The sequence below is a fragment of the Ostrinia furnacalis genome, unplaced genomic scaffold (assembly GCF_004193835.3).
Source record: "Ostrinia furnacalis isolate ACB-3 unplaced genomic scaffold, ASM419383v2 OfSCF3692, whole genome shotgun sequence".
Taxonomy (NCBI): Eukaryota; Metazoa; Arthropoda; class Insecta; order Lepidoptera; family Crambidae; genus Ostrinia; species Ostrinia furnacalis.
The window spans coordinates 1-13,419 of record NW_021133931.1 but is presented as its reverse complement, the minus strand read 5'-3'; the positions used below and the strand labels follow the sequence as shown (position 1 = coordinate 13,419).

At 38.9% G+C, this 13,419-nt stretch overlaps 2 protein-coding genes across 2 annotated transcripts; both read right to left on the bottom strand.

Moving 5' to 3' along the window:
- Positions 1 to 2,489: 2,489 nt before the first annotated feature.
- LOC114358111 (cytochrome P450 4V2-like) lies at positions 2,490 to 8,657 on the bottom strand. The gene is made up of 10 exons (XM_028311990.1): positions 8,117 to 8,657; positions 7,381 to 7,470; positions 6,795 to 6,908; positions 6,070 to 6,255; positions 5,558 to 5,754; positions 5,419 to 5,482; positions 5,030 to 5,219; positions 4,672 to 4,823; positions 3,702 to 3,881; positions 2,490 to 2,826 (listed from the first exon to the last, which is right to left on the bottom strand). The coding sequence occupies exons 1-10, from the start codon at positions 8,265 to 8,267 to the stop codon at positions 2,669 to 2,671; spliced, it is 1,482 nt and encodes a 493-aa protein (XP_028167791.1). The 5' UTR covers positions 8,268 to 8,657; the 3' UTR covers positions 2,490 to 2,668.
- A 174-nt stretch (positions 8,658 to 8,831) lies between these two features.
- LOC114358110 (cytochrome P450 4c21-like) lies at positions 8,832 to 12,653 on the bottom strand. The gene is made up of 6 exons (XM_028311989.1): positions 12,467 to 12,653; positions 11,835 to 11,874; positions 11,550 to 11,733; positions 10,921 to 11,072; positions 10,287 to 10,454; positions 8,832 to 8,854 (listed from the first exon to the last, which is right to left on the bottom strand). Exons 1-6 carry the CDS (start codon positions 12,620 to 12,622, stop codon positions 8,832 to 8,834), a joined length of 723 nt encoding a protein of 240 aa, XP_028167790.1. The 5' UTR covers positions 12,623 to 12,653.
- Between the last annotated feature and the right edge of the window lie 766 nt (positions 12,654 to 13,419).

The window sequence follows — 13,419 nt, the reverse complement described above, 5'->3', positions numbered from 1 at the left end:
AAAAAAAAGGATTCACGACTACATTTACGCAATAGTGGCAGAATGAAGGTTTAAATATTATCCAAAATTACTCGTAATATTGACTCCATTTGCGAAAAGAAACAGGCACACCCACATGTTTAAAAAGACGTTTCTTTGGCACTTTATTTGGTACCTTTTATTGAAACTTTTATTGGTACCTTTTGTTTCTTGCGCTGCTTCTTCTCAGCACTGGCCCATTTATTGTCCCGAAGCAGTGGTAGGGTTAATATTGGGACGTGTAAAAGTGCTTTCTAAAAGCCTATTTGCAAAAATAAATGAATTTTATGAATTTTAATTTTTTATGAAATCAAAACCTTATTTTTCTTCAAAAAGGGGTTCGCTGTCCCCTGGAAACTTTAACATGGGTTCGTGGAGCCGAAAGTTTGAGAAACCCTGCTCTAACACACACGCGAAACGATTGACCACCTTCTACAAACAACACAGTTTCAACCGTGACTTTGCCCAGCCGAGGTTTTAGGAGACCGCGTGAAACTCGTTCGTATACGTAGGTTATAATATCTGTCTTAAGAGTCATTTATTTTTTGCTAATAGGCTCTAAAAGGCGCTTTTATGGTTCGATCAAAATAACGCGTGCAGCCCACGCGTTATTATGGCGATCAATGCGTTTACGTCTGATCGCCATCGCGCACGTAGTCAGCATGCGTTGGTTTGGTTGAACCTTTACACGTCCCAGTTACCTTACAACTGCTTCAGAACAATATGTGGGCCAGTGCTAAGAAGAAGCAGTGCAATCATCATCATCATCTCAGCCAAAGAACGTCCACTGCTGAACATAGGCCTCCCCCAATGCTTTCCATGTTGCCCGGTTGGTAGCGGCCTGCGTCAAGCGCCTTCCTGCTACCTTTACGATATCATCGGTCCACCTTGTGGGTGGACGTCCCACGCTGCGTTTTCCGGTACGCGGCCTCCACTGCAGAACCTTGCTGCCCCATCGGCCGCAGTAGCTTAAGCAGTGCAAGATAAATCAGAAAATATTGTTGACCTCTTTTTAAAAAATTTTAAAAGTATTTCTAGTTGCGAGCTAGGCATTTCAGTGTTGAATCTCATTTTCCTTTGGAACATTCCCGTATCCCTATAACGAGAATTAATAAAGTACCTCCATTCAACAACTACAATTTCTTTCACATGCTGTCGTTTATCTTAACGTATGGCTGTAATGTGTATGATGCTTTATAAATGTACATACTAGCTTTTGGCTTCACCCGCGTGAAATTTCTTTTGTCACAGATCGTCATAAATTGTAGCCCATATTATGTTATTCTGGGTTATAAACAATTATACTGTAAAGTTTCAACAAAATCCGTTCAGTAGTTTTTGCGTGAAAGAGTAACAAACATCCAGACATCCAAACTTTCGCATTTATAATATTAAGTAGGATAATTGTAGAATCCCATTAACGACCAGTGTGGTCAAAGGTTGTTTCAATAGTTAATGGAATAGAGAAAAATAACTTACGTACCTATTTACTTAATTATGTTCGTGAAACAAACAACAAGTGTCAAAGTTAGTTTTTTTCAGTGCGTACGCCTTTTTTTATACAGCAAAAGCTACCTGCCTTTTCCCTATAATTTCGTTCGTTCTTTTCAGCCAAATGACGTCCACTGCTGGACAAAAGCCTCATCCTCCCTAATTTAAAAAAACTTATAATTTGTCCATTATACCTTTACGAGTAAGTACATGACTCTTAATTTTGTAGAACTACCAAAACTGAATGAAACTGAAATCACTCCAAGTGCCTATTTCCGCTGGCCATCACACCGCATCTGCATTCTGCGCACAATATTCGTGCTGCGGGTACTGTGCGCAACGTCACAACAGAAAAAACAGCTAAAATTAGAGTTGCTAAACTTTTTGCTTCATTAGTATGCATTGCGTGAACACGAATGCAATGTATTATGAAAAACCGGTGCATTCAGTATTTGATTTATGGATAGGTTTGGGTAATCAGTGCATAACGCTAACTCAACGGCTTATAAACAATACCTATTTACCTACACATTGTTTATTTATCATCATCATCATCATTTCAGCCACACGTACACTGATGAACATAGCTGGTTTCCAGCAACCATATTTTGGCGTTGTAGTCTAATATAAACAATAAAGTAGGTAAATGAATAAAAACAATATTATGTACAAAAAATATATTTTGAAAAATCATAGCTTAAGAAAAAAACGAAGCCCTATTTCCTGTCCATAACATTTTCTTAATACAATCCCTCATACTAGACTGCCCTTACTCTAAAGCGTCTGACCAGAGTAAATACAAATGAGTAGGACATCTTCATAGGAACGCACGGGCGCGGTTTGTATGTGAGCGCGCCAACACGTATGCGGCACATACTGACAAAATTTAGCGGTGAGGTGCGCCGAATTTTGTCAGTGTGTGCGTGCGCGCCGCATACGTATATTGGCGCGCTCACATACAAACCGCGCTTGGTGCGTTTCTATGAAGACGACCTACTTATTTGTATTTACTCTGCTCTGACACAAGCTATGTTTGAATTGAAATAATTATTTGAGTATTAGACTCAACCCTTCTGTTTGATCTACTCGTAGTATAAAAATTACATCATGTATACGGAAACGTATTTGAACGTAATGTGAACACTTTCTTAACAATAATCTACCAAATCCTATGTTCTAACGTAATGTGGTGTCCAGCTATAGGTTTCGTCAGTATTTCCATCTTCATATCCAGCTTGGTGTAGTCCCCCTTTATTTTGTAGTGGCGGACTATGTGGCTGAGTATGGTTTTCAGTGACATCAGGGCATATGCTTTACCTGGAAAGATATGTTGAAACTTTTAAATTAAAGTTTACAATCAGCTTAACAGCTTAAGTTAGTGCAAATACGAGTAGTTGGCCAATATTCAGTACAGTATAATGTACACAGAAAATATTGTTCAACTAGCTCCAGGTACTTTTTTTACGGGACTATTCCCACCTCTCGTTCCCACCACTGCAACTCCTGTGTAGCCAGGATCTACAGCTTGACCGCCACAAAAACCCAACCAATGAAGGTCAAGTTTGTCCCATATCCATCCAGGTACTTATCGTCATCATCATTATCAGGTCGTTTAGTATCCACTGCAGGAGCACAACCCTCTCTAATTTAGCACAAGCATTGGANGAGCACAACCCTCTCTAATTTAGCACAAGCATTGGAGGATATCATGGACAGAGTTCCGTACCAATGTGTCCATACTCCAGGAGCTCGGTGTCACTCAGCGTGTATCAACCGTAGTACAGTCGCGCATACTGCAATACTTCGGACATGTCTCGAGGCGGGATGACAACTCCATAGAACGACTGGTCGTCCAGGGAAAAGTCGAAGGAACCCGATCGCGTGGCAGGTCACCAATGCGCTGGACCGACCAAGTGAAAGCAGCAGTGGGAGACGGCTTATGTGACTGCACCAGAAAGTCTGCCAATAGAGAGAGATGGAGGGAGATCGTGCGGAGAGTTGTATCCGCCTCTACAACCGATGTGAACAACGCCTCAACGTGACCACGACCGCTCTGCCAAGAGCGTAACGAATAAGAAGAAGAATTGGAGGATACTCCCAGTCCAGTCTTGGAGAAGCCTGGCCTGATGTTCACTTGTTTTTTTTCCCTATTGGAATAACTTCTTAATAAATTGTAGGTATGATGGGATTACCTATGCAAGATCGCCTCCCGACTCCAAACGTAGCAAAACTATTAGGATTCTCAGGAAGTTTAGAAGGGTCCAGCCACCGTTCAGGCTTGAACTCATGCCGGTCTTCGCCCCACACGGGGTGGCGGCAAGTCGCGTAGATCAGCATGATGCACTCGCTTCCAGCTTGGAGTGTGTAGTTTTCTGAAAGTTTAAATACAATTTGTAAATGTCATGATGGTACTTATACATTAAACTCACGCCCGTTATTCACAAACGTTACTATAAGGTCTCACAGTGCGCGTGAACGCATAGGGTGACATACGAACCAACCACAGAGCTCTATTCAACGCTGTGCGTTCTAATTGCTGGTTTACTTATGGAAGCATAGTTTGTGAATACGGGCGTTAATGCATTATGTAAAGCACTTTTTATATGGAGCATAGAATCGTTATTTTGGCTTCGTTCTGACTTTTCTTGACCCAGGAAAATGGCCTGCCCAGTGTCCACCCATGGATACCTGCCGCCAGGTGTGGCAGTTATATCACGCTCCAGATGGTGGAACCCGCTAAAAACCAGGACCTCTACCCTTCTGAGAACGTCCCCTACGGGCATCAAGGATTCATCAGTTGGGTTGATGAGCCGCTGCAGACGACTCATCGACACAAGCCGCCTGGGGCGTCTGGTCCTGCTTAGCAAATAAGCTAACTTCCCTGACGTCTCGCCCTAATAGGGCGCAACCACATCCTTACTCCAAGAGGGGTAGACTTGTCATACCTTTTTTTTTGTCGCGGAGGAAATGCTTTGCGCACCGTCACCACTATCGGGGGACAGAGTGGTGTGTGGGACTCCCGGGCCAAAAAGGGCGCTGCTCCGTCCTGAAAAGGACGGGGTATACCCACTAAAACCTCCGCGGCGTTCCGTCATCGCCCGAGTGGGGGTGTCGCGAGTATCCGGCCGTAGCCTTAGACTTCCGCGACAAGACTTGTCATACCTAACTGAACATCTTTATCCAATTCCCTGATGATGATAGGAGCAATAGGAAAGATTCGTAAGGTCTCCTTTATCACTGCCTCCAAATACACCAACTTCTGTAGGTCTTCCTTATCAATATCATTGTCTTTAACCTTAAGAACTTCCTGCAATCTGAAAAAAGAAATGGAATAGTGTAAAAAAACAGGTAGGTGTGTAATGTAAAAAACATTAACTCATGCAACAGACTTGATAAGAATATAATAAATACTTGCAGGCCTTTAAAAGACTGACCTGAGTCATATTTTATTTCTTAATTAGGTCACTTTCTAAAAAAATATTCCATAACTTTTCTACAAATTATGCGTTCGTGGACTTACTCAAGAAAGGTCCGTTCTTGTATATCAGGGTACGATCCTAGCACCACCAATACATAAATTAGAGTAGTAGCCACAGTGTCGTACCCAGCAAATATCATCGTGTCCAGTTCTTCTCTTATTTCTTCAACTGTCAAACCTCCTTTAGTGACGTCTAAGATTACATCCAGTAAACCCTTAACTTTATTGTTGTCTGTAAATTCAATAAAAGTAAATCAAAAATTGATATTAAATCATTATGAAAGTTGAAATTCGAAGCTAGTATCGCTATCGACTACTAATGGAAGTGGAAACGAAAGTATCTGGTAGGTACTGACCAAAATTGTCTTGAAAAATCGAACTGCTTTTATGTAACTCTTACAGCTTAAACATTTTAATATCTAGGTACTGACCAGTTTTGGAATTTGGTGATATCTTTGGAGTAATTTCACTGTCTGATTTTTTCTTTTTAATTATCTAGAACAAAAGAGTTACATCTTTAAAAATGTTAGCCTTGCAATACCAGTCCTTGGTTACATGAATCGCTTATACCTCAAAAGACACATCGCAAGTGGTCTTAATAGCCTTATCCTGCTTCTTCTTCAGATTGGAGAAGCTGTAAATGAATCGGCTGTGCATCCAAACGTGCTGGAACCTTTGGATTAGGATGTTGGTCACCTCCTTGAAAGCCTGGATGTAAGAATCCATTTTGATCTCTTTATCGTTTCTGGCAGCACCAAACGCGATACCTTTGGACAAACGATAAAGAAAATTGATTAACTCCTACTGCTACTACTTAGGCTGGGTTGCACCATCTTGAACTTTAACAAACGTCTGTCAAACTCCATACAAAAACACCTTCCCCCGGGACAAACTTCAGCTTCACTGGTTGGGTTTTTATTGGCGGTCAAGCTGTAGATCCTGACTACACAGGAGTTGCAGCGGTGGGAACGGGAGGTGGGAATAATCCCGTAGAGTGTAGGTAGGTATACTGTATTTTTTTTCTATGTCACTAAGTTCATCACCTCATTGCGGAGATAAAAGCTATTGATTCAGATACTCACGGAAACTGGCCTCAAGAATGGCTTTGTCCAAATAAGGCACAGGATCAAACGGAGTCTTCCCCACCTCAGCTGCCATATTCTCAACCAAGATCTTTCCATGGCTGTTTATTATACCCAGGAAGCTCTCCAGGACTTGCTGCTTGAAAACTGGGTTTAACATCTTGCGGTGGATCTTCCATGTGGGAACTGTTACACAGAAGAAAGAAGTTATTTAATTTTCTAAGGACTGTGTGTAAGTAAAGCCTGGTCCGTGAGCACGTAGAATCCCGTCCAATGACCCCAAGCTACCCATCCCTATCGCTCGCGCGTAATTATGTTGCTGTCGCGCACGCACACTCACTGCGGGCGCCAGTCGCACAGTCGCGACAGCAACATAATTTGACCAGGCTTTAGTATTAATACATTCTATGCAAGCAACTATGCATTTGAGGGACCGACAAGACAATGTGGTAAAGATTGCGAGATTAAGCTCTCCTGCATGTGAGAAGCGCAGGACCGGTCGTTAAAATCCTTAGCGGAGACATTCATCCAGCAGTAGACATCTTACTTTTAAAAATTGACATAAAGACAGCCTATTGGCAGTACCAAAGGAAACAGGAGAATGTTATCATATCTCTTCGAGAAACTTTGGAATCATACATAACTATTTGCAGCCACAGAAATACCTACCATTTGATTGATAGGCATAAGCATGAAATAATATTAAATTAAAATATTTTGCTCACCTGATGCAGTAACCAGTCCCTGCCCTACCCAAGAGCTGACGATGTTGCGGTAGAAGAAGCTCTTCTCGAAGCAAACGCTCGCCACTTTTGTGCAGTCTTCTGGGTCGCTTAGCGCTGTAATAGAGGGTAAGTGAGTATAGGTACTTTTTTATGCAAATTGTAAATAATTAACAGCCACTATTTAGCCTCCCAAACTTAATCGTTTGTTCGTTCGTTCGTTTCAGCCAAATGACGTTCACTGCTGGACAAAGTACTTAATCCATACTCTATTCAATACTAACTCTGTCAGGCTGTTTGTTTGTTGCTTTACTTTTCTCGTAAACTTCTGGACTAAAGATGTATATGGAAGAGAAAGATTTTAAGACTTAGAGAAAAACTTTTATCCCGAACTTTGGAAAACGCGCGTATCACAAGTTTTTCTGTGACTGATCGAAAAATGGGACTATTCCCACCTCTCGTTCCCACAGCTGCAACTCCTGTGTAGCCAGGATCTACAGCTTGACCGCCAATAAAAACCCAACCAGTGAAGAACGATCAGATCGACAGTGAACCTGATAAAACCTAGTAAGTATGTAATTTCACTCACCATAATACGTTTTTGTGCCTATCTTTATGTACGTCACTCCGCCATTGTCTAGATTATGTTGTTGCATGCATTTCACAAACTGCCACAAATCTGTAAATTTAAGAAATGACCCTTGAACTTTCGAATTTACTTACACATTTTATTTGAAAAATAGCAGTGCCCGCGACTTCGTACGCGTGAAAATCATTTTTGCTCTGAACCTATTACTCGTAGCGTGATGGTATATAGCCTATAGCCTTCCTCGATAAATGGGCTATCTAACACTGAAAGAATTTTTCAAATCGGACCGGTAGTTCCTGAGATTAGCGCGTTCAAGTAAACAAACAAATAGTGAGATTTTTTCAAAACCTTATTCCAATAATATGGATAATAATATTGTATGTGTCTCAAATCGCCTATAAACAACGTTTCACATATTACAGAGCCGCAAACATCTAAATTACATTTTTAAGAAAATAAACTTAGAATGTATCGAAGCAATCACGAAAACGAATCTCTTCTTTCTTGAGGCGCAAGTAAATCGTGAACTGTATGTGATAAAGCTGATTAAAACGAGTTGATACCTTTTACTCCAACGGGAATCGAACCCAGGCTGCTATTAGGCCTTACCTTATTAATTTGACGTTTGTTAAAAAGTCAAAGTAAGATGGTTGAACCCAGCCTAAGTACCTAACAAGAGAGAGTTTATTAATTAAACCTTTCCAAAAATAAAAGTACTTCAGGGCTAGTTACTTACGTGCTGTATCCCCAACCAACAAATGAGCATGCCCAATGATGGGCAAAGCGCCCGGGAATGCTGGGGGCTTCTTAACATTCGGCTTGAGCACCCAATAGCATGCGAACGCCAACAACAACACGAATGCTTGTATAAACACTGTTATGTACATGACTATGTAGTGCGAGTGATGCTACGTGACTGTTACGGACACTGAATATAACTTAATCAACATAATAGGTATTAAGCCGTCAATTGATGTTGTGTATCAAGGGGTTATTGTTGATGCGCCGAAAAAAAACAGTATAGATTCTTCACACTTTTGATATTTTGAAGTACATTTGAGATACCTACTTCGTGGCAAATTGACAATAATCAGAATAGAGGCCTTCGTCCATAAACACTTTCGTGGACTGTAACGTCCACAGGAGTAGTAAGAAGTAGTGTAGATGGCACAAAATAGAAAATTACCACGCAAGCAACAAAAATGTGGGCAATATAAAAATAATATATTTTTTTTGTCATGGTAAAATTTCTCCTTCTAACTCTTCTACCTCTCTTAATAAACATAGAAAGAAAGAAAGAAAAAATATTTATTTGGTAGGTACTAAAAATAGAATGATACAAATTGACATAAAGCAAAAATAATAAAATTGTTGTACCAAATTGGTACCAAATAACTTAAAACTAGGTTCAAACTGAAGCATAGATTCATTCAGCTATGGCAGTCTACTGCCTATCTTTTCTTCTTTTTCTTGCCTAGAGGCAGGTCTCAAGAACTAGTTTCTAGGAAACAGAATTATTATAAAACTGAAAAACTTGTTTACTTCTTTCTTTCTTCTAATTTAATACAGCTTTATTTACACGATTATGCTAATCATGTTTTTGTATTGTCACTAAAATTTCCATATCCAAAAATGTTTATTCTTAACTACATAAATAATATTAAATTTAGTTCATTTTGTGTACCTAAATATGTTTTCCTACGAAATGATTTTAAATTGACAGCAGGCTCATAATAATTAACAAATCATATCTACAGGGTGTTAGGTAAATGGGTATATGAGCCGACACTAGCCCATGTTAACTTGGTCATATAAATGGTATGGTGAAGTCAGAAAATTGATATCTTCATTTTAATTATTTTAATTTTCATACAAATCGGAATTTATAAAAAAATTTTTGTATGAAAATTTAAAAAAAATAAATGATGACATCAAATTTCTGACTTCACCATACCATTTATATGCCCATGTTAACATGGGCTAGTGTCGGCTCATATACCCATTTACCTAACACCCTGTATACAGTGTGAGTCACGTTAAAGTGTACATATGAAAATAGATGAAACTAGACCTATTTTTATCGACAAAAAAGAGGTCAAAAAATTTTTGAGATTTTTTTTTAATTTTTTATAGAATATTTTTTCTTCCAATTACTTATTGTAAAGAAAACGTAATAACTTTTAAACTAAGCGGTATATCCTGATAAAATAAAAACAGTAATAATGCTAAATAACCGGCGATACTAAAAAAATACATAAAATACACAAAAAAGGCCAAAAAACAATAAAAAATTATACTTTTTGAAAAAAATCTGCTTAAAAATTCGTGTTTTTTTGGTAATTTGATAAATTTCTCCAAAAAATGCCCCTATAACATCGTTGAAAGAGTTAATTAGCATGCATCACCTCTATTTTTTTTAGAATTTTATACCCCGTAGTTATAAAAATAGAGGGGGGGGGACATACTTTTTACGACTTTGAGAGCTGATATCTCAAAAACCGTTCACTTTAAGAAAAATGTTTTTTAGAAAACTTTATATCATTTTAAAAGACCTTTCCATTGATACCCCACACGGGTATGTACATCGAAAAAAAAATTTTCATCCCTCAGTTACATGTATGGGGGGCCCCACCCCCAATTCTTTTTTTTACTATTTAGTGTCATAATTTTGTAGCGGTTCATACAACACATATTCCCATCAAATTTCATCACTGTAGTACTTATAGTTTCCGAGTAAATCGGCTGTGACAGACGGACAGACGGACAGACGGACAGACGGACAGACGGACAGACGGACAGACGGACATGACGAAACTATAAGGGTTCCGTTTTTGCCATTTTGGCTACGGAACCCTAAAAATGCAACATAATAGTTTAAGATATTAAAATATTTCTTTCAAACATACCAATACACGAACGTCTTCCCAAGCCAAATGTAGCATACGGTGGTCTTGAGGTCCCATCCAGCCACCTCTCAGGCTTGAAGGCTCCTCTGTCAGCTCCCCAGGAGTGGTGGCGGTTCATGGCATGGATGAATAACATGCAGTTGCTGCCAGGGTCGATGGCATATTTACCTGGAACGAACATAAAATTATCCTGCCTGCCCCCGCCTGGAGACGCATGATTCAGAGGGCAAAGAAGAAGAACATAAAATTATTGTACCTAAGTAGTTTTAGTGCAACAGAAATCATTGCACCAAAAACTTCCGCCATGCTTATAAAAGCTCTTATACTTACCCTCATCATCATCATTTCAGCCATAGGACGCCCACTGCTGAACATAGGCCTCCCCCAATGATTTCCACAATGGCCGGTTAGTAGCGGCCTGTATCCAGCGCCATCCCGCTAAACGTACTTAGGTACTTACCAAAAGCAAAAAATTATAAAGAATGCGAAATATCCATAACTAGAGAAATAATGGACTTAGGTGTAACATTCATCTAAAACTGAAAGGATTTTGATACAGTTTCAATCTTCACGCTAATTATAGAGCTTTTAGATAAGTTAATTAAGGATAACTTTTATTCGTAATCGTACTTACTAAGGTCCATAGAATTCTTTGTTTTCCTTGTTATAATGCTAACTACTGGATATAAACGCAAAACTTCTAAAATCACAGCATGCAAATAAATGAAATTATTCAGATCGTCCATGTTTACTTCTCGTGTTGAATCACTCAATACATTTTGAATTCTGTAAACAATATTTTTAAATTGAAAGGATCAAACAGGTATTCAATAGAAGAAGAGAAAGATAAGAAAATATTATTATAGAGTGGGTTCAGTGGGTATCGAACCAAAACCTAGCTAACTATTATAGGTAGGTAACTAACTTTAATAGGCCAGGTGCTATTCGTGCAGGTGCTATTTAGGAAATGGTATAAGTACGTCGTTGGGTGCATGAAATGACGTTCTATACCTACGATAAACCCCAGAAGTCCATCGAAGGGGTGTAATAGGAACTCTGATTTAAATGAAATATGCACTATGGTGCTCTACTCTTAATTCTATGGAGTGTATGAGGTTGATTGAGTTGTTTTGTGTATGAAAGAAGCCAAAACTCTTTGAATTGGTTTGGCGGTTAAAGCATTAAAAAGTATCAATCAAAACCTAATAATCAATTGGCAAATAACCTCTTCTAGCGCAGTCAGGTAAAACACAATTAACTTACTCCGTATAAACACGTTCCTGCACTTCAGGATTGGATCCAATCATGACTAATATAAAAGTCAAAGAATTCACTAGAGTGCTGTAACCGCCAAAAATAATTCCATTGATTTCATCAACTGTGTTCTTTTCAGAGGAGACTCCTTGAACTTCCAGCCCCAGTAAGAAGTCCAATAAAGTCTCTGATGCTGAAATTAAAGGTTCAATTTTTAACGTTTATTTGCCTGAAATTACGAAAAAAACTTACAACAAGACCAATAACTTATTTCCCTGAGTTTAATTTTATTACCTGATTCTTTCTTGAACTCTACTCGTTTCTTTGTAATAAGCTGAAAACAATTAATTTTATTAATTAGCAAAAAAAATACTGATGCCCGTTTTCACCATCAATCCCTAATTTTTACCTCTATGGTAACATATAACATAATAGGTAAGATTCTGTACCTATTCATAGGGGTCACTTAAAAGGGGCCTACTTATTTAAGTCTTGAGTTTTTGCTAACCATGTAAAATCGCTCTGCAAAAATATCATATTCATCGTTGAAATAGGACATCGCGTTGGAAAATGTTAAAGTTGAAATTATAAGGCTGGGTTGCACCATCTTACTTTAACTTTGACAAACGTCAAAAATCTCCTTACAAAAAGCACCGGTTATCGTCATAGTTACGGTCAAAGGTAGGTGGTGCAACTCAGCCTTATTGTTCGTTCGTTTCTGCCAAAATTATTATGACGTCCACTGCTGGGCAAAGGCCTCCCCTAATGATTTCCACAACGACAGGTCCTGTGCTACCCGCATCTAAGATACTTCCCGCGACCTTCACCAGATCGTCGGTCCACCAAGTGAGAGACCTAGCCATATGTAAGTACTTCCGACTTTATAATTAAGTATGATACATTATGGTTTTAATAAAATTACTTACCTCGTTAGTCAAAGCCTTCATAGTCCTAATACATGCATCTTGTTTCCGTTTCAATCTAGACAATCTGAAAATAAAAGTTTTATGCTTCATAAATGACCGATGCCGTTCATAAAGAACATCCATTGTTTCTTGCATGCACGTCTTGTGAGATGCCATAGTCTGCAGCTCATCTTCAATGTCGCCATAAGTGGATTCTGGAGAAAGTAAACGGTTATTTTAAAATATTTGCTTTCATTTCTGTGTTCTAGTTCTTAAGTAACTATACGAGTATTGTTCTATTACTTTTTAACTGACTTCAAGAATATGGTGATAAATAGGCATTTTGTATTAGTTTTTGTATAACGCCTAAACAAAAACAAAGGGTAATATTTTGGTGTTACATAGATTTCGAATACAAAAAATATATAATTTAATTTAACTAATTAAGTCATGACAAAAAACTGAGGTAAGTAATTCTCGTTTCTGTCGGGCCTGGGTCACAGATGACAGTTCTTCTTTGGATTTAAAGCGTCGCATATTTGCTATGCGCAGTGCAGGTTAAAGTCTAACATTATCAGCATCCTTTAGAAGTCCACTGCTAGCTAAGGTCTGCTTTATAGAGAACGAAACAACAACCGTATCTGTCTACAAACTCATCGTCATCATTTCAGCCACAGGACGTCCACTGCTGAACATAGGCCTCCCCTAGAAGCAGTCCTGGATCTGTCAATAGGCCGTATATCCCGCGGCCTAATGGCGGCAGCTTCCTAGGGGCGGCAGATTTCAGATGACGCTTACTCGATTTCAGAAGATAAAAGTTAAATAAAGATCCAACCCCACCCTAGCCTACGGGCGGCGAAACTGTAAATCCGCCACAGCCTAGAAGTAAGAACCTACTTTAAGTGTAAAATTAAGATTGATTTAATTACTTATAAATTCTTCTCAAGTTACGAGTAAGTATAAGTTATAAAACT